Source organism: Bacillus rossius (assembly GCF_032445375.1).
Source record: "Bacillus rossius redtenbacheri isolate Brsri chromosome 9 unlocalized genomic scaffold, Brsri_v3 Brsri_v3_scf9_2, whole genome shotgun sequence".
Lineage (NCBI taxonomy): Eukaryota > Metazoa > Arthropoda > Insecta > Phasmatodea > Bacillidae > Bacillus > Bacillus rossius.
The window spans coordinates 14,681,168-14,701,289 of NW_026962013.1; the positions used below are offsets into that span (position 1 = coordinate 14,681,168).

Consider the following 20,122-nt stretch of genomic DNA (forward strand, 5'->3'; position numbering starts at 1 on the left):
CGACTCGTGCATGCAACGTACAACTGATGTACCCATACTTCGCTACGGCAGTCTACAGGCAGATCACTCTTGCGCCGCTCATTATACATGCCCCTCCTTGTGGGTACGCCACTGCCGCGCGATGCCCATTGCCATGGAGACGCAGAAGGCATGAACAATGCAAAATCCTGTTCTCATGCAGACAAAGTACCCACTGTTGCCTGGTTTTAACCACCCATGGGATCTAATTTTCGGAAAATGTCATCCTGCGTAACATAAGGAACATTACTGTGAAGTTTCAAGTCTGTAAAATATATACTTGAAAAAAAGGGCAATAAAAAAACAAATTAAACATAGAGAGAGGAAAAAAAACAATAGTTTAGGTTTGCGATTTAAAGTGATAAAAAGTATTTAAATACTAATAAATTGAACTCTTATGAGGGTACTGATTGCTTCGTTGTTAATATCACACGGGTGTTTTTTTACTTGTATGGGAAAATTAAGAATGATAAGGCATCTAGTGCGTGGCAACAATGTTAATAGGCAGTAGGAAATAAACTTCTAGCACCTGCGGCATTGTCAACACACACTACGTACGTGTACTGCATGTTGTATCTAACCCCCTCCAACGCATTTGATTCTAAATTGGACTTTTAGTAAGGATCCCTAATGTTATTGATAATATAATATAGCCTATAGCCTTCCTCGATAAATTTACTATCCAACACTGAAAGAATTTTTCAAATCGGACCAGTGGTTCCTGAGATTAGCGCGTTCAAACAAACAAACAAACAAACTCTTCAGCTTTATAATATTAGTATAGATTGAGAGAAACATTTAAAATCTTTTCTTAAAATGCTGTTAAAAATCACTTAGTGTTGTACTATTTATACAGCATTATAATGTCATAAATATTTGCAGTCTTTTGATTATTTTTTTTTTTTAATTATGGGGGGTTTGAATTGTTGTGTTTTAAGTAGTAGGGAGGGCGGTCTGACAAAATTATTTTCCCCTGGGCCCTCAATTTCTCATAATGGCCTGGCTTTTTATTAACAAAATGGGTACAAACAAAACTATACTGTACCATTTATTTGAACAAGTTAAAGCTGTAGTCTTAATAACCAACATGTAAAAACATATTTACTAACCGCCTCATTTTATCACAAGTGCCAGATTTGTTTTTCTCAATAATAATGCAGCTCACTAATTAGCTGAAAATGACCAATGTATTGTTTAATCTAGGGCCAATGAATATGCAAAATTACAGAGTAGTCTTCTCTCACAAACACATATTAGGACATAGTCATAAGCAGGGGTTGTCATAAGTGGAAATATTTATCTAAAAATTTAAGGTTTTGAGAAATCACTCAGGGTAATGAGACAGAAAATACATTTTTTTTTTCAGGGAGGGGGGTTACATCCTTGCCTTCCCCCTTACTTCCCTGGGGAGGGGGGACATTCTATAATCACTAGCACCCCCCCCCCCCACTTCCCCCTAGAAATATATTTTTAAAACTCACTTCCTAATTTCATATCTATGATGAGCATTTATACACATAACTACATAACTTCCTAATTACATATCTATGATGAGCATTTATACACACAACTACACCAAACAATGAAAAAACAGGCAAACAAGGTATTTTTACAATAAAAGTTTTGTATGCTGGAAGCACTGTAACTTTATCATAATTTATAAATCTTTAAAATATTTTCAGAAACTCTACAATAAAACTCTAAGTTTTATCAGGAAGTTTCATGTTGTATCGATATAAGTAGGTAACTTGAAAAGACTTTGCTGTAAAATAATAATATCTTGCACTCTTAAAACTATCACAAATTTGCTACATGCAAAAGGGGTTTAGAATCTCACAATAATGACCATGCATTTAATTTGTGTTCAGGTGGATTTATTATTGTTTACAATCTTTTCCATGACTGCCAATGTGCAGGTCGAATACATTAAAAAAATGATGTATCGTTTGCGTCATATGTCTAGGCAGCCCTGTTTCTTAGTTACAAAATACTTGTGTTTTAAAAAAAAAAAACATTTATTTCTTAGTAGTACAACTTTTTGTAGCAACAGTCTTTTTATACTTCTGTACTTGTAAGACATACACTATAAGCTTTCCCTCCCGATGCTAAACAGCTAATGCAGCTGAGTCAGAGAATCTTTTAAATTCTTATATTTTGTGCAATATTTTTATTATTATTTTGCTTCACAGTGCAAAATTATGACTAATATTAAACTGTGTGGTTTAATTCCAGATATTCTTCCCTACCATCCTCAAATAATTTTACATAAATGCTAACAAAAATAAATGTTCATGATGATACCAAATGATTTTTTTATCTTCACATAACTGTATGAAACAAAAAATTCACTCTAAAATTTAGTGTCTTCTCTTTAAAGATGATTTAAAAAGGAAACATGTGTTCCATACAAACAACATACAGTACATATTTCATTGAATTTCCTTACCCAATTTGTAATGTCCTTTACAAATGTAAAGTTGAGATTTTTATTTCACACTTTTTCTTATTCTTATATAGAATCACAGTAAATTTGTAAAAAATAAAGATGTACATGTTGCTTACAATTAAAATTTAACCATAATTTACCAAACATAACATAGTAATATAATGTATAAATTTCTTTTTTTTTTACAGAAATTATTAACCCTTTGCCAACCATGCTGTCTTGGCTTCTTACAGTGAGAACGTGTTTAAAAAAAGACATCTTTTTTTTTTTACTTTTCATTTATTTCAGAAATACAATAAATACCAATGAGCAATGAGGATCTAAAATTATGTATGATAATATTAGTATAGACAGTACGCGAAATACTAAACAAAAACAACAAAATTTACTCAAAATCTACATCAAAGAACTGTGTGTGTGTGTGTACATGGTATATTCTCTCCTCCTACGTTGTTAAAAATTTGAGTAATTTTTATTGCTGTGTTTTGTCTTATTTTTTATTTCTGTCTCTCTTAATGTCTGCACTATAGTTATCATCATCATTAGAGACCCGTGAATTTCGCGGAATAAATGCCCTCCAGGATAGACTCCAATATCCTCTACACACTCGGGCAAATGCCAACTGTTCATTGGCTGTTGACTTGCGAGTCGTCTCGACTGGGTGGCCTGTGATTCGACACTTCTACGAGTGAGGGTCTCTAATTGGCCCTCAGTCCTCCAGATTAACAGGGAACCAATGGCAGAAGCAGCACTAAGGTATAATTATTTGAATTTTAGCATGTCACGAAATGAATCCGCGAAATTCACGGGTCTCTAATCATACACAAGTCCCCACAGCCATGGGTCGTGGCACGCGAAGGGAAGGGAAGGGAAGGGAAGGGAAGGAAGGCTGGAGGGGCCTAGCGTGGGCCCGAGGGGAAGCACTCCCTGTGCTTGCTGCGGATGTGGGACCGCAGCGTGTCGATGCGGCTGTACGACGCCGGGCAGTACGGGCAGGCGCTCCTCCGCGACAAGTGGATCTGGAAGTGGTGCCACCGGTTGCTCACCACCTTGCCGCACGCGCGGCACTTCTGGACGAAGCTGTCCACGGGCTCGAACATGTCCCTGTACGACGTCGGCAGCAAGCCGGTGCCTGCAAAACAGAGCAACCATCGCGAAACTGTTAAACCGTGTTTATTGTGTGCTTTGGTAGAAAACTCATTGAGATGGCACCCTTTAAGTGGGTGCGTCCTGTTTCAGGTCATAATTTTATATAGGTACTTTAAACGTTCAACTCGCTGACCTTTTTTGCATGGTATGATTTCCATAAAATGTAGAAAATACACCTTGCAGTTTTAGCTGCCAAAGTTACATTTTTTTTTATCAGTTTTTGAACACACAAATAATGATAATTAATTAATTAATTACAGTACCAAAACATTTTTTTTGGGGTAAATAAGCAATGTAACTTTAATATTTTTGTATTTATTTCAGAAAAAAGTTATTTTATATAACTATAAAAATCAACATGAATTTTAGATTTTTGTCTGTTAAAAATCAGTCTGGTTATTTTTTTTCTTTACTATCCTGTCTCCTATCTTAGAATCTGGCACTATTATTCCTTTACTCCAGTCATCTGGTATTCATTTTTCACTCCAAATACACCTTATCACACTCTGCAGTCAATGAATTCCTACTTCTATTGCTCTAATCACTTCTACTGTTAGCTCATCCATCCCTGGAGCTTTGCCATTCTTCATGCTGTTCAGTGCTTCCACTACCTGATTATCCAACTCTGAAAATACTTCCTACTTGTGTGGTGATGATGTATGTTAAAAAAACCATTTCTAAAAGGACTTATCTTATGTTGATGCTTTTACTGAATTCTCCTGTAAAACCTGGATGTTCATTTACCTGGATCCCCTCTGATCCCAACTGATCTGACACGAGGTTTTACTGTATTTAACGAGAAGGATGTTATTAATTTTTTTGGAGTGAAACTTCTTTGGGCGTGATGGGAGTAAAATTTCAAGTACGAATTTTAATGCGTTTTCGTGAAACATTGTCGTGAAACATTTCTGACGTGAAAAGGACGGAGAATAGGTTGCGGACGGTGCAGAGAACTTTTCGGGTGAGCGGGCTCCACGTGGCGGCGTGCGGCTCAGGTTGAACCCCGCCATGCTGCAGGGATAGGCGGGTCGCGGCGGTAGGGACCCGCCTGCGCCTGATGCCACCCCGACTTGGGCAGAGGGCAACACAACGGGGTTAGAGATTATTGTTGTGCACTGCATCACTGGCCATATTCGCACAAAAATGATGTTCTTTCAAGCATGTATTATTTTGATTAAAGGTGTAAATCAGTATTGTTAAACAGTGTTGTATGAGTATTGTATTAGCTGTGCAACTAAATAAATTTGAAGTGGAACTTCTTTGCTGCGATGAGAGTAAAATTTCAATTACAATTTATAGGCAGAATTTTAATGTATTGGTTTTGTGAAACATTGTTTAAACGTTTCTGACGCCAAGGAGAATTAAAGAGAGCATTTACGAGTCTAGGTTTGAATTGCCAAAGAAGATTCACTTCTATCTCGTGTACTGAGTTTCACACACTCATTTTTAGGTAGATTTCAAAGAAATACTTCTTATTGTAGTTGTTACCATGGTGTGACATCTGGAAAATTTCTATATAGTTTTTTTGTTTCATGGTCCACAGACCCCAAAACCATCGTCAACTCAAAAGTTTATTTATATATATTATTTTTAGTTTATTATTAATTTATATTTATATATATATATATATATATATATATATATATATATATATATATATATATATATATATATCCCAAACACTGAAGGAATTTTTCACAAATCACTTCCAAACTGATACATAAAATCTAGTAGTGGAAACTCTTGGTCAGGTTCGTTAATGGGCAATATCCAACAAAATGGTAGAATGGGGAAGGTTTTTTGAAAAACAGAAAAATCACTGTAACTTCCATAAAAAGGAAAAATCACATCTGTCGAACATATTATAACTCGTAGGAATAACCCCAAAATCTTCTGTCTGAATAAATTTTTGATACAACGAACCATAACTATAAGGGGTTGAAAAAACAAGGGATGGAGGACAAAAAAAAATCATAACTCTCTTCATATGCACAATATCAAATTCATACAAATTGTTTGTTAATTTTATAATTTTTATCTAAAACTTTTATCTGAAACAATTTTTGATAAGACCTTAAAGTGTTCAGGAGTTTATAGAAGTTTCTAAACATTTCCAGAAGAAATAGGTACTTCGAAATCTACCTTCATCTGTAAGCTGTCCTGAAAGGAATTTTTTTTAATATGTCAATACCGTCAAGACCATACGTTGTTGTTATCTCTTACTACTCTTCATACTTGCCACTTAAAGACAATATCCATCCCATTTCACACTAGCATGTGAAATGGGATGGATATTGGTACTGACAAGACTAAAGAAATTATGTTTGCCTGCTTATGTCATCTTCATATTTGTCCTGAATGCACAGTAAAGCTACACAAAGGTATCTACACAGGTGATTTTATATTTTACTGGGTGCATTCAGCAGGTAAAAGTTTTTTCAGTAGCATTGCACGTTATTGCTTCGGGAAGCGCTGTCCAATCTGCCAAATTAACTTTTGTTGGCAATGTTCATAAGTTTTCTAACGGGTTGTTTACTTACTTTTGCGTGATAAAAATTTTTTTTTTTAAAATGGGGTTACCATAATTATATTTTCCATGCTTTAAGCTTTAAAACATTTTTTTCTTTTTAATCCATTGTGTAGCCAATTACAAGCAGTGCAAATACGTAAATAAAAACCACATAACCCTAGCAATTCTTCATCCACCTGTGGGATTTGTCACCTCTACGATCATTATTTGCTATCTAATTATAAACCCCCATACTAATAGTTTACATCTGAAGCTATGTTGGTTGAAGCGAGTCATTTCTCAGTGTATCTGCATCTCCCATTGTAACACTGTAACTGGAAATTTACATAATTCTGTTTAAAAGGAGTGCATCAGGAATAGTTGAATAATAAATTGATGAAAATAGTTGAATACATAAATATTAAAAAAAACTGTAACTATGACAATTAAAAAAAATTTAAAAAATCCTAAGAAACTTACTACTGGAATTCTACTTAATTTTAAAAAAATTAAGGATTTTTTTTAATTAAAAAAATTGTCATACAAAGCCTTTAATAAAACTAAACTAATGATAGCTATATTAACTTTTATTTCTGTAAAATAACTTTATTACATCAAGCACAGTGGCAATACAATCCCAAATATAACATAAAGTTATTTATTAAAATCAAAGAAAAACAAAATGATGCATAAAAATGGCAAAAAACATACCTCACATTCCAATCTACGTGCTTCACTAAAAACAGAGAATATTTAATTGCATAATCAACCTTAGTAATCATCAATAAATATAAGCACCTTCTTCAATTTAATACTGATTGACAAATTTGTTACAACATTTATAATTCAATATATTTATAATTAAATACATATATAATTCAATATAATAAAAATTTTAATAATTGCAAGAAACATAGAAGGTCATAACTACTTCAGGAACAAAATATAATTTAAAAGCAATACATACATTAAAAAATATTATAATCTTCCTTAACAATGATTACATTATTAGTCATGAGCTCAATAACAGATTAAGTATTTTTTGTGAACCAGATAACATTAAAATATTACCTTCAGAATAAAATAATAAATAAATATCTACTGCTGCCTAAAGTGGCAAATACAGAAATATTTATAAAGTGTGTATACATAAACATCAGAACTACATTGACTAGATGTATTATTTTGCAATAAGATATGTAACAGATTATTGATTTAACAGCATACATAAATCATTGAATATTTTCTATTTCTAAATAGTACAGTGAAAGGTCTATAAACAACAGGTTAAGGTCCACGCCATGCCGGGATAGCAATTTCAACAACTTGTTCAAACGGGAATGCAGAAGGAAAATCGGTATACAGTAATTTGTAATTTAAAGCAATCTGTTGACGTCGTCCGACCGAAGGCCACCCTAAAGCCCGACCTGCAACCGCCAGTATTCACCCCGCTAACAGAACGCGCCCCTAGCCATGGCCCACCCGAGACAGGCGAGCCACCGGCAGACAAGGTAGAATCCGGCCCCATAATAACCAGACCGACACTACAGTCAATCCCTCTGATAAATCACACGCAGAATAAAAACAACATTGCGTATAGGTTAAACGTTCTCTCAATGAAAATGCGACGTAGGAGTGCCCGGGCACTCACGTGTGAAAATGTGTCAGTACGTGTGCGAGTGTCCCCCTGGCGGCCTTCTACCTGTATTAATTAAGTGTTTCAGGTGACATAATTGTTACCTCCCTATGTTGGGTTTTTACTCCCCACCAGAGCGGTCCGGCAAAAGACGAGCAGTCTCTGGTGTGACTTACAGTTCAAAAACATAATCCGTAAACATGCTAAATCTAAATCGTAGAAGGGATGTGTAATTTAAATTTAGTTTGAATAATTAATGTAAGAAATTAGCGCTCTTAAAATCTCTTGTTAACTTGTTAATTTGGAAAATAACGTAATGAGGTCAACCCCGGCGCGGGAGGACACCGAGCCTCGGCCGGATGCCATGACACCACGGCAGTACAGCGCGACTCGTGGACCGGGGCGGACGCACATCCCACGGAGAGGCAGCATCCTTTGTCTACACTGAAGTAACTCCTGGTAAATATAGTCACGCCACCGAAACTTTTTTTTATTAAGCTCTCCGTGCGTACCCGGTCCAACCTTTTGGTCTAGGACTTAATCCGGCCTCGTAAATTCAAAACTCCCTGCACCACACTTGGTCCGCGGGGCAGTTTGCCAGCATACAGCACGGGCCGCCTCCCGAAACCCCGAACTTTTGTTAAAGTCACGCGCCCCGGCGCTGACCTCACCAACGTAGGACTTGGACAAAGTTAGCTGCGGTCCGAGCTCCACCACAGTGGGCGCGAACACCGCCTTGAAGCAAAGACATACGGGATTGGCCGCCTCCAATCACACTCAACGCCTTATTTACGTAACATTTTTAGTAAATTTGTGCAACGTCTTATTCACGTAACATTTTAGAGTGACTCTGTGTAATGTGTAACTTGTGTATTGCGTGACGTCAGCTCCTGTATGACGTGGTGTGTAATCCACTGTATTACGCCAAAGCCACAGTCGCACGAATAAACGGCGCACGTCATTTGCCGCATTAATTCAGCGCCTAATTAATCAGTCATACAAACCCCCAACCACCACCAAGTAGGGAATCCTTCATATCCCACGCAACACCGCCGACGGTCCTAGTGGGCCACGCAGGGGCAACCGCCCCCACGACCCACCTCTCGACTAGGAACAGAGCTAGTCTGGCGCCCACCCGGAAACATTCCATTGATAACAGCCTTTCCCGCTAGGAACCACACCGGGTCTCGAACCCGAGTCCCCGGGCGACGGCACTGTAATAAGCTATTCTATTCAAATAAAAGATACAGATGAGCATTATTTTTTAAAAAGGCTCTGATATAGTGTTGCGTCCGTAATTGAGATCTGTTTGTTATTCAAAAAATCATTACAGAAAATGTAAACTGCTAGACAAACAGGAAACAGTGGCTTAAGGGGAATTAGATAGTACCATCTTGGGTTTTTCAATTTTTGCTATAATTCTAATTCTGAACTATTTATCTCAAATTTTGACAAGTAAAGGCATAAATCATATCTCCCAGAGCTAATGTACCTTATTGGACCCACATATTTTCTAACAGGCTCCAGTCTGTTAGCATCACGAGGAAATGACTTATTACTTCTTGCGGGTGACTACAACTGTCATGAAAACCATACCAATCAACAAGTAACCAAAGCTAAGTCCTGTGCCATGTCAGACAAAAAAATTAGCGTGGTAACTTTATCGCAAGTGGTATCAGCACATTTGAAATCGCAAGCAGGTGAAGCCTAATCCCTCTTAAGTGATAATAAACTGTAACAATAAACTCAGAGAGAAATAAAAATGCCGGCCGAGGTCAACAGCTGGAATACACCCAGAAAAATCTAACACGAGCCCGCTCTGTTAGTGCCGGACTACAGAACACGCTGAACCACTGAATGCGGGATTAAAGACCTTTCATTGTAACAAAATGTGATACTGACCCTGACTGTAAGTACTGCTATATGAATTTAAATTGATATTAATCCATTGCCTAGTGATGAGTCGACAAACTAAAGAAACAACTGCAGCCACCATTGTGATATCTTACACTGGAGGTTTATCACAAAAAAAATTATGAAGATTGGCAAAGAACATTATACGGTCAGCTTTCAAACTCAGTTCAACAGAAAAAAAGAATTTTAAGTAAAACTAAACCTCCAAGTGAAAGACACCACACAATAATTTGTACATCATATTTCTTGCCAATCAAACCATCCGTCTTAAGAAGCGCCAAAATAAGGCCAAACGGTAAGAAATAGAAAAATCAAAACTAGCATAATGTGGCTACAAACACTATTACAAAATTCCGGGGGTAAAATCTCCAATAAACAGAATGCAATAAAACAGAAAATCCAGTAATAAGCCTTTATCAAATGCAAAAGAAACATTATCAGTCAGCTAAGTATAGAAATAAAGGCAATATGGCTGCCAACAATCCAAAATTAAGTACAATTTAGATTAATTTTATCTTCTTGCAACCTCGCAGCCTAAGAAGAATCCTCTGCACCCAATCACAAGGCTCTTCTCAGCACCCCGAATCAGAGACTGCTTTCGCCCTGTTGGTGCACTTGAGAGTGTGCACAAAAGTATATTAATTTTTTTTTGGCCTCTTGTTTTTAGTCTCTTGTGATGTTTTCTTCCATCCAGTGTCCTGCCTGAAGAGGGAACAGAGTCCAGCAACGAAATGTCAAAATCTTGTCTCATCTTCTTTGTCATCCATATTCATTATTTATTTTCATGGAGTCCGCTGTGTGTGAAATGTATTTCTTTTTATGTTTGGTTTTATTTTCATTTTTTTACCACTATCACCATTTGGTGAGCCACTGTTTGTCTTCTTTTTTTTTTTACTTCTTTAAACAGTGATTTATTAACCTTAGTTATAATTTGATATGCATTTATTGTGTATGTAGCTGGTGTTAGTGGTTTAGCCTTCGTCTCTTTCATTTGTTCGACTACTATTTGACTGCTAGGGTAGTATCGTATGTTAAGTTCCTAGGTTGTGTCTTTTTTGTTTTGTCTAGTGGGATTTTTACATTTTTTGTCGTACTGTTGTTCAAATATTTTATTAACTAATGTTAGGCACTCAAAAACATCATTTTAAATTCATATAGCAGTAGTAAACATGATTGCTATAAAACTTTAGTGATAAAATTGACTTTATGCATTATAGCTGTTTATTTAATGCAGTACAGAAATTAGAAGAAAATAATCTCATAGCGGACATTAAAGGATAATTATTGTTTTTAATATAGGTTAGCTCCTATTATTTAAATATTTTTCTAATTGAAGATTTCATTGCTACAATTTCTAACTTCATCACTTTCATAGAAAAATACAATCAAATGTTTGTATGCACAAGGAAATATTCCACACATTTAATTACATAAATACATACAAGCAATACTGTCACTGGAAATTTTTTTTTACAACAATAAGATTAAATGCGTGAGTTAATTTCTAATAAATATCCATTATTCATTACATTTTGAGTATATTTTAAATAGAACTGTATTATAAAAGAATCATTTAAACTATACGCATAAATATAATTTATTTTTCGCTCATAATACTGTTGATTTTCGATGAATGTATGGATGGCATAATTGTGTTCCACTCTCTGCAGTTGTGAGATATTGACACAGAACCTAGAAAATTGTTAATTTATGAGGCAAGTACCATACACGAGTGATCTGCAGATGACAGACATGTTCACTGCCAACCAGTTTTAGTTTAAATTGAACTGTGCAGGCCATTCACAAAAATGGATACCTCATATTTGGACCCCATGGCATACAACAACAAACTAATCATAAAATCATACTACCTAACACGCATTGTGCATATCTTACCCCTTTCCGAACATGGGGTGAGTTCTCTGCACGTAACAGCTGTGTTTCCCGCTTCATCTTCGATGCTTACACAGTTACTTTACGGCACAAATAGTCGTCATTGGAATTCACATATTTATTCTCAATATCGTTGTCCCTAAATTGTAAGTATCAAAATCATTATTCAAGAATGAATGTTTTGCTTGTAATTCGAACTCGTCCCAGGAAATTCGAAAGTGTCCATGAGCTAGATTGTATTAAAGCCCTTTACAATAATGAGGGGAGGGGCAATCCCCAAAGGTGAAAATTGGACTTGGAATAATTTTTGCAGCCGGTATAAATTGTGGACTGTTTATAATTGTGGCTTGTCTCTTTTATGGCATAGCAAGCGGAGTGTACCGTCTAGGATTCCCCTGCACGTATTGTACTGCGGGCCCGTCGCCTGGAATTCTATTATTTGAAGCATCAGCGAGAGGTTCACTCGAGTCGACCAGGCTTACCACTATTTAAAACTAGCTGCCGACAACGAAACTACAAACCAATCACAAAGGGCTTTCCACAAATCCCTTGAAGCATGCCACCACAGCTTTAAGTGTGATGCACCGTGCACAACTATCTGGTCTTCAGCGTCATTTGAAAATTACATGTTATCATAATAGCCAATGTGATTCGCTGAGCGCCAAGTGGCAGCATACACATTACAAATATTTAATTTTAAAGAATTAATATTTTCAGAAGTATAAACACAAAATATCTTCATATTTTATGTTTTGTATATATTTAAAAAATCTTTTTATTTTACTTCTTAACTTACATTTTGACACTGTTAAGTAGTGAAGCACTGATATGACTTCATGATTACCGAATGAAAAACTCGTAACTAGCAATTACTGAGTACCTCTCTAACCATCCTGCTAATTTGCACAATGTTATTCAGGAAGACCAATTTTCTCAAATTTTTGGGCATTTTTCTATCCATTTCAATGTTTCCAGCTAGATCATGCTGCAATCATATTTAAAAATGTGAAAAATTATGCTTTGATAAGTAAATTGACCTTCCTACAATATTAATCCATTTAACTGATAGCAAGTGGTGCAAATGGTGCAAGTAGCTTTCCAATAACATAACTATGACGAAAGACCTCGGTAGTCAGGTAATCATGAACAGTATCAACTGCGCAATGATTATTCCAGTAAACATGAGATTGTTTAGACCAAACTGCAACTGGACATTGGATATGTTGAAAGTAAGTGTTTGCTTTTCAGGTTGGCCACTCTCTTGGAAATATCAAATTCTAAGTTTAAAGAGCCCCTAGAATCTTGGAAATGATAAACCTAAGTCTCTTCATGTCTCACACAGGAATGTGTTTTTATTTTTGTTTCTGAGAATATCATCTTACTGTAAGTAAGTATAAATAGGCTAATACTGTACAGTCTTCAAACACGTGTTGGAACTAGTGTCACTTTCGTCCGCACGGGTGGCAGGCGGTCACGAACCTGGACGGACCACCGACGGCTCGCAGACTACGCACAGAGCGCCAGCGTGATCACAGGGTCCCGCCGTCCCTGGGGAACACGTACTCCGGGTGCTTGACCTTCTCGTGGTAGCGCAGGCTGTCGCTGCGGGTGTAGGACAGGTTGCAGATGCGGCACTGGAACTGGCCGGGGAAGTGGACGTGGTAGTGGTTCCACAGGTTGGACACCACCTTCCCGCAGAGGCGACACCCGCTGAGCATCACGTTGCCCGGCACGCGGTCAAACATCTTCCTGACGTTCCACGCCTTGGACGGCTCTGCAACAAGACCGCCACCCCCGTGAGCTGCGACACACACACACACTCTCTCTCGTGTGCATAAGCAGCCCCGACAGTAGTAACAAGCCTCGCAATTCAAAACAAAACTATTCATCATTAAATTTCATACAAACTGAAATCAGCAATGTGATAAAAAAAAAATAATGAGTACATATTATGAAAATCTTTCCATTAGCTTTAGTTAACTTTGGAATTGAAAAAAACAACTGAAATTTTTTTTTAGAATTTTTCACAAGGTACTTTACAAAGTAAGAAATATCAGCTCGCACACACAAAGATCGATATTTTAACAGCCCGTCTAGTCAGGGTGTATACATGTTAGTGAGGCGGAATCATAAGCGCTGGTGCTTCTCACGGTAACGCCTCTAAGCGTGTGACTGTGTACTGGTGCGAAGTCTTGTCGTCCATATATGACAACTGTGAAATTTCAGCGGTGACTGTAACATTATATGGCATAGAAATGAAGATAAAGGTGTTATGCAAGTCCCTTAAGTGCTTTCAAGAATCTGTACCGAGTGTTTCATGCCTAAAAATTACTCTGAAAAAGCACCTTATAGACATATTAACGTAACTCTTCTAAAAATACACTTTAAAAACTTAATCTGGAATCAACACTACTTTTCGGCCCTCAGTGAATTCTTAAATACTTTTCGTAAACAGACCCCACTCGGATATCTTGAGTAGTTTTCAAATAACATTTGTTTTTCCTGAAGCTGCGCACCATGTGTGTGCCCGGGAAGACGGGGCCCTTAATGTAAGGCACAACACAGTAAGTTAAAAAAGTTTAAAAATAAAACACACTCAAAACCACTAAAAATATCATTTAAAAAAATTACATATCTTCAATTTTTAAGTAAAATTTGAATACTACTGCCTAATTTTTAAACATATAATCTTTAATCGCTAGTTTTAAATCATATCTAACACTAAGATACTGCATACATAAGATTTACTTAGCTTGAGCATTGATGAATATACTTTCATTTTATGAAGGTAGGTTGCTGTTTTAGTTGGTTGATTGGTTGGTTGGTTGGTTGGTTGGTAGGTTGTTTCTTAAGTTTTTACAGCATTTCAGTAATTCTTTTAATTGCAGTCATTTCATTTAATACCATGAGATAAAGCTAGTTTTCTCATATCACTCTATTATGCTGAGTGCATTTGTTACAAAACTGAAATCCAAATGACAGCTAGAACAAGTACCGTGGTGAATCATCACAGGCATTCGTTGCTATCTCGACAATGAATGTCGCCTCTTCCTCTCTGACCCAAGGCCGCGCTGCCTGCGGCAGTCAGCAGCACCAACACGACTTCGGGACTTTCGGCAGCGCTGGTAGTAGCAAAGGTGAGGCAGTACATCGTAACTTGTGTAACTCATAGACTCGCATTTCGGAGGCCTTAGGCTTGACTCCCGGTCGGGCCAACCTAATACCATGTTTACATAGTTTTCGAAATAAATTCCAGCAATATCTGAGTTGATTCCTTATCATCTCCACGACTAAAATTTGAAAATCAATAGACAGCCTTAAATGTACCTTTCATGCTAAAACATTAGTTACATCTCTCATCATTTCACTGTTTCATCTGTATCAGTGGTGAGAATATTCTCTTTTTATTTCAGTTGGTGGGTTTGCTTGAATGTCTCTCCATTTAAGGGGCCCACCTAATCAGGGAGTGTATTTTTGTTAGTGTACAATAAATGTGACACTCACTGGTGTTTTTAGCTCAGTATTGCCCTAAGCACAAGGCTCTGAACTGGTAAGCTGTCTTCTTGTCGTTCATAGGGCAACTATAATATTTGTGTGGTAATCATAACATTATATGGTGGAGTAATGAATATAAAGTAGTTTGGTAAGTCTCTTGAGTGCTTTCAAGAATCCCTACCTGGGGTTTAATGCCTAAAAATTAGTCTGAAAAAAAACATTTTAGCTATTTTCACTCTTCTAAAATATACAGTTTAACAACAAAATACGGAAACTGAACTACTCATCAGTCCTGGAGTATTCTTAAACACTTTTCATAAGCAGACATCACTCTGATAACGTGAGTAGTTTTCAAATTGCGAGGTTTTCAATGAAGTTCTGAACAGGGTATGTGTGCCCAGGAAGGCAAATATCAGTGAAATATAACAGTGAAATATCTTTAGTCTGGCGGGTTCGAAACTATGGCCGTGCCAAATAAGCAAAAGTTTTAACAGGAATACCAAAGAAACATTAATGTATTTAAAACAAGTTTTAATTAGCTCCTCTAAAAAAAATTTAAAAAACACATGAATTTTGGTCTTCTTTCAAAAAATCATTATGAAAATGTCTCTGTGAAATGCGAATTGTAATCTGCTACAAAACAGGAAACACTACTGAAACAAAAACCGACAGTAAGAAACTCTGAGTGAACTTGAAATGCCAGTAATGCAACCTGGAAGCCAGCATATACAGCCGCAATCCATTAAAAAAATTCTGAGTAGGCTGTATGTTGGACTGCAGCCGCCAGGGGTTTGTTTCAAGAATTTCCATCGTGCTTAATGGGAATGTTGTGTATGAAATAAATAAAATAATTTAAAAAAATTTACGTTGCTTTACTTTTTGACATTTATTTGATGAATGTCTTACCTGACAGTCGGGCAGCCATGCCAGAAAAAATTGCGACACCAAACCGCAACAAACTGGCCCATCGTCCACAACCCCTGGCTCAACTGACTCTATATCAACATCAGAATCATCAGAGAGCATATCCATGTCTATTACCAAACAATTTTCTGTATTTCCTGTCGCTTCTCGCAAGGTAGATGGCTGAGACTTGCTTGAGCGCCAATTTTGTGCCTGGTTTGGGGGCTTGTTTTGCCCCACTGGCTCATTTCTCTTGGCTACTTTTTGCCTCACTCGATACCTACGACACTTCTCTGGATTTTTAATTGCGTAACGACCGCGAGTAAAGTCTGCTCTACTAAAATATATTTACTTCAATTCTGTAGCTTTCATAGTTTCAAGTTTTAAGCGGTGTCGAATCCTCAGACGAAGTGATACCCAGCCCGAGATTAAAGACATTCATATTCCTGTCGGAAATTCATGTCAAAAAATCTGAACAGGAGCGGCCAGATGGGTTCCGGACTACACCGTATGCCGGAATAAAGACCTTTTACTTAACTGCAGTTATTTCTTTTGCCTCTGGAGGTGCTGATGGAGTCCGTACTATGAGGATACCGACCAAGTGTTGGCGAACTGCCTTAAGAGTGGCAAAAACCCACGGGTCTGTGAGTTAGCTATCAAGTGTGGGCCGGTGCTGGGAAGATTCAGATGGCATGGATCTTGCCGTGCAGAGACGGCAACGTCTCTGGTGTGAGTGTATTTGTGTCTTACACTTGGCACAAAAATTATCCAGAGACTGTTGGAACACTATCACTAGTGGAAAATTGAGAAAATGTGTTATTTCAACACCTCCAGAGGCAAAAGAAATAACTGAAGTTGAGTGAAAGGTCTTTATTCCGGCATACTGTGTAGTTCGGCACCCACATGGCCACTTCTGTTCGGATTTTTTGACATGAATTTCCAACAGGAGTATGATGTCTTTAATCTCGAGTTGGGCGTCACTTCGGGTGAGGATTCGACACTGCTTAAAACTCGTAAACTATGAAAGCTACAGAGTTGAAGTAAATATATTTTAGTAGAGAAGACTTTGCTCGTAGTCGTTATGTATGGTAATGCTGCCTGGTCAACTCCAAGCTATTTTCTTGGAATGAAGGACATCACTGATGGCAGGGAATGACTCAGACACATGACCAATTTCAAGGTAGAATGTCCCACAGAGAAGAGTCCGTTTTCATACAGTGGATAACAGGAATTTTTTCCCATCGATGAAGGATGGGTGGGGAGAGGGGTGAAGCAATTTGAAAAAAATAAAAAAAAACAATAAAAATTTGAAAATGTGCATTAAAGAATTTACATTACTACTGACTCTAATACACTGACATCATCTGGTCCTATAGAAGTAACTGTAGGCAACACGGCTTCTCACAAGTGGAAATAGGTTTTCTTAACTGCTCACTTTTTATCTTCCAAAATATACTGCCTTCACTGATATTTTGCGAAATTCCCCCCCTTCACATCCACCACCGAATACTAGCAGCATGGCATTTTGGTCAATCCTAGGGTTTTAGTGTACTTATAATTATTTCACTTTTGTAATAAAGACTGAAGATTAAAAATGCTTTCCTGTAACTGGGTCCTCTGTGGTCATTACAACAAACTGGCACTAAGCAGTCTACAGATTAATCTACAATCAGTGGAATCCTCATATATCTAACCTACCAGAACATTAACACCCTAAGCTCTACTTGACACCTGTAACATAGAGCAAAAAGAGGGACTGGCACCACATTACTTAAAAATTGAAGAAAATATTTAAAATAAGGATGGAATAAATAACAGAATGAACTTGCATCCTTGGCAACATTTATTAATTATTTTTTTGGAGACAGATTCAACAGTTCAAGGAAACAAGGGAAAGGAATGGGCCATGGCATGTAGCAATTACAGACCCATCCCAGCATTTGCCAAAGTGATTTTGAGAAACCACAATAACAAGAATCAGAAGGGCAGGACAGATGTTTGAACCTAGGCCTGCTGGACTGCCAGTCGTGTCTTGCCAACGTGCCACATCGCTCCACATTTTCACATCACGAGTTACATTTCCATCTTTCCTTCTAGCGCTAATGGACCACGTGACCCCACCAGCTAGTTTAAACTTCCTTCGGTAGGTATACATCAGCCAACTGTCCTCCTCAGAGCAACAGTTGAACCCGCCACCGTCTCGGCAAGGACGGACCCAGCGTCAACTCCCAGGAGAGGCGAATGACAGGGGGATTTTGGGTGGTACGGAATACCTCCCAGTTATCGGGAAAGTTAGTCCATTCAACACATTTCTCATGTTTTTAAAATTCATTATTAAAGATGTAAAGTGGATTTTCTGCTGTTATCCCTGCAGTTTATTTACTTCCAGGGGGTCTTGGGAAGGAGGAGGGGGGGGGGTGTTTGTTCCCATCGCCCCTCCCATAGGACCACCCACTGCATCTCCAGCTCCCAAATGCTGACTGCCCATGAAGAATGGTCGTGGAAACAAAATTATTCACCACTCCGAGTTGCTCCAGGCTCCGGCCGAGCTCACGAATAAGCGGCTGCACAAAGATCTTCTCTCCCCGCAGTCCTGCCCTCGCAAACCACCGCCACCAGACCAGAACACTGATTGCCACTAACCAACCAGTGTCACCACTCCAGCACAGATTAATTACCATGCCCACGTGGAGAATGCATCAGCTTTGAAGCTAGGCTTCTTCACTCAAGTTTATTTCAATGAACTTTCTACTCATTTTGCACAGGGTGATTTGTATTTGGGCAGACTCTCATTGCAACCAACACTAAGCCTGAGCATACATTGTGTGTGTGTGTTTGTTTCCAGTGTGAAGAAAATACTTGGAAAACTACAAAGGGATGAAGAATTGATGTAAGTTTTTTTCCAAACTGGATTTATTGAAGACATTTCAACAACAGCAGCAGGTGGATACATTACAAGAGCTGGTTACTATTAAAAATTATATATACTATCTTTAATTACTAATTTCCAAGGAACAATGGAGCAAAGGCGCAGTGTTGAGATATAGTTTGTTTTCAAGGTGACATTTTGATGGATGTGCAGCTTGAGATCTTCACTAGCAAGAAAAAAAATCTGTGAATATTTTAGAAGAAAGAATGAAAACATGTTCAGGCATGAATAATAAATCTGAAATATTTATTTTCAAATCAGACAATGGTAGATTTTGTCACTTACCACCCTATTCACAGTACCAAGCTGCTGAGGACTTGGAACAGTTAACACAAAAGCCTTAAAAACTGATATCTCAAGAGAAGCAGAAGATTGTCTGATGGTCAAGATCACCTGAGAACACTGTACTTGGTCTCCGTGTGCACTGCAGGTTCGCAGGCCTGGTGTGATCATTATATCATTTTTATGATTATGTTTCCTTAATAACTGAATTTAATAGAAAATTTATTGTCATGCTGAAATCTCAGGAAATAGTAGAACTCCAACATTTACACACAATTTTAAGCAATGATTTTACTTGAGAAATGAATACTGAACATTTTTTTTTTCATTTTTTTTTTAAATTGTTCTTTATTCTTTGTCAATCGCTTGTTGATTTCATTAAAATAAGTCATACATACATACATAAACATTAAATGTTATTCAGTAAATGAAACACACGTGTCAAGTTCGTATGAAAGACATAATACGTACAGTAACAAGTGTGCAAACCGGTAAATACAGACTACTTGTAAAAAAAAATTATAATGGGGAGGAAATTACTTCTGCTTAGGATTACAATAATCTTTCAAAAATGATCTGTGTGTGACCTTACGTAGCCAAGTTGCTACGTGCTTTGTTATTTCTTTGTTTTAAAACCTGGACGCGGGAGGGGGCGGGACCCAACAGACCACCCTGTGCACCCGAAGGTGGCTGGCCTGTTGCGCGCGCACGGCAAATGTGTAGGAGTGGGGGGGACGGGCTCGTCTTTGGCAACTTGAGGAACTGGGGACTGGGGCCGTCGTGATCACGTGCGAGCTGCAAGGCACCCGCGAAATAATACACGCCGACGTAAAAGAGAACAACCCACCAAGTCATCCGAAGTAGGTGGTTCATTTAGCAGAATATACGAAAAAGATTGCTACTCTTCTCATAAGACAAAACAAATGATAGTGTTGGTATGCACAACCA

The 20,122-nt window shown here is 37.7% G+C and overlaps 1 protein-coding gene across 2 annotated transcripts in view; it reads right to left on the reverse strand.

Moving 5' to 3' along the window:
• Window positions 1-1,906: 1,906 nt before the first annotated feature.
• LOC134543081 (sex determination protein fruitless-like) overlaps window positions 1,907-20,122 on the reverse strand; it is a 107,383-nt gene continuing 89,167 nt past the window's right edge. Inside the window, exon 5 of one of the 2 annotated variants that reach the window (XM_063387850.1) lies at window positions 1,907-3,596. In XM_063387850.1, the coding sequence (XP_063243920.1) occupies window positions 3,364-3,596 (233 nt within the window). In that variant the 3' untranslated portion in view covers window positions 1,907-3,363. Of the gene's footprint in view, window positions 3,597-7,245; window positions 13,340-20,122 lie in introns of those variants that run through there. The other variant, XM_063387849.1, reaches the window with a different exon arrangement.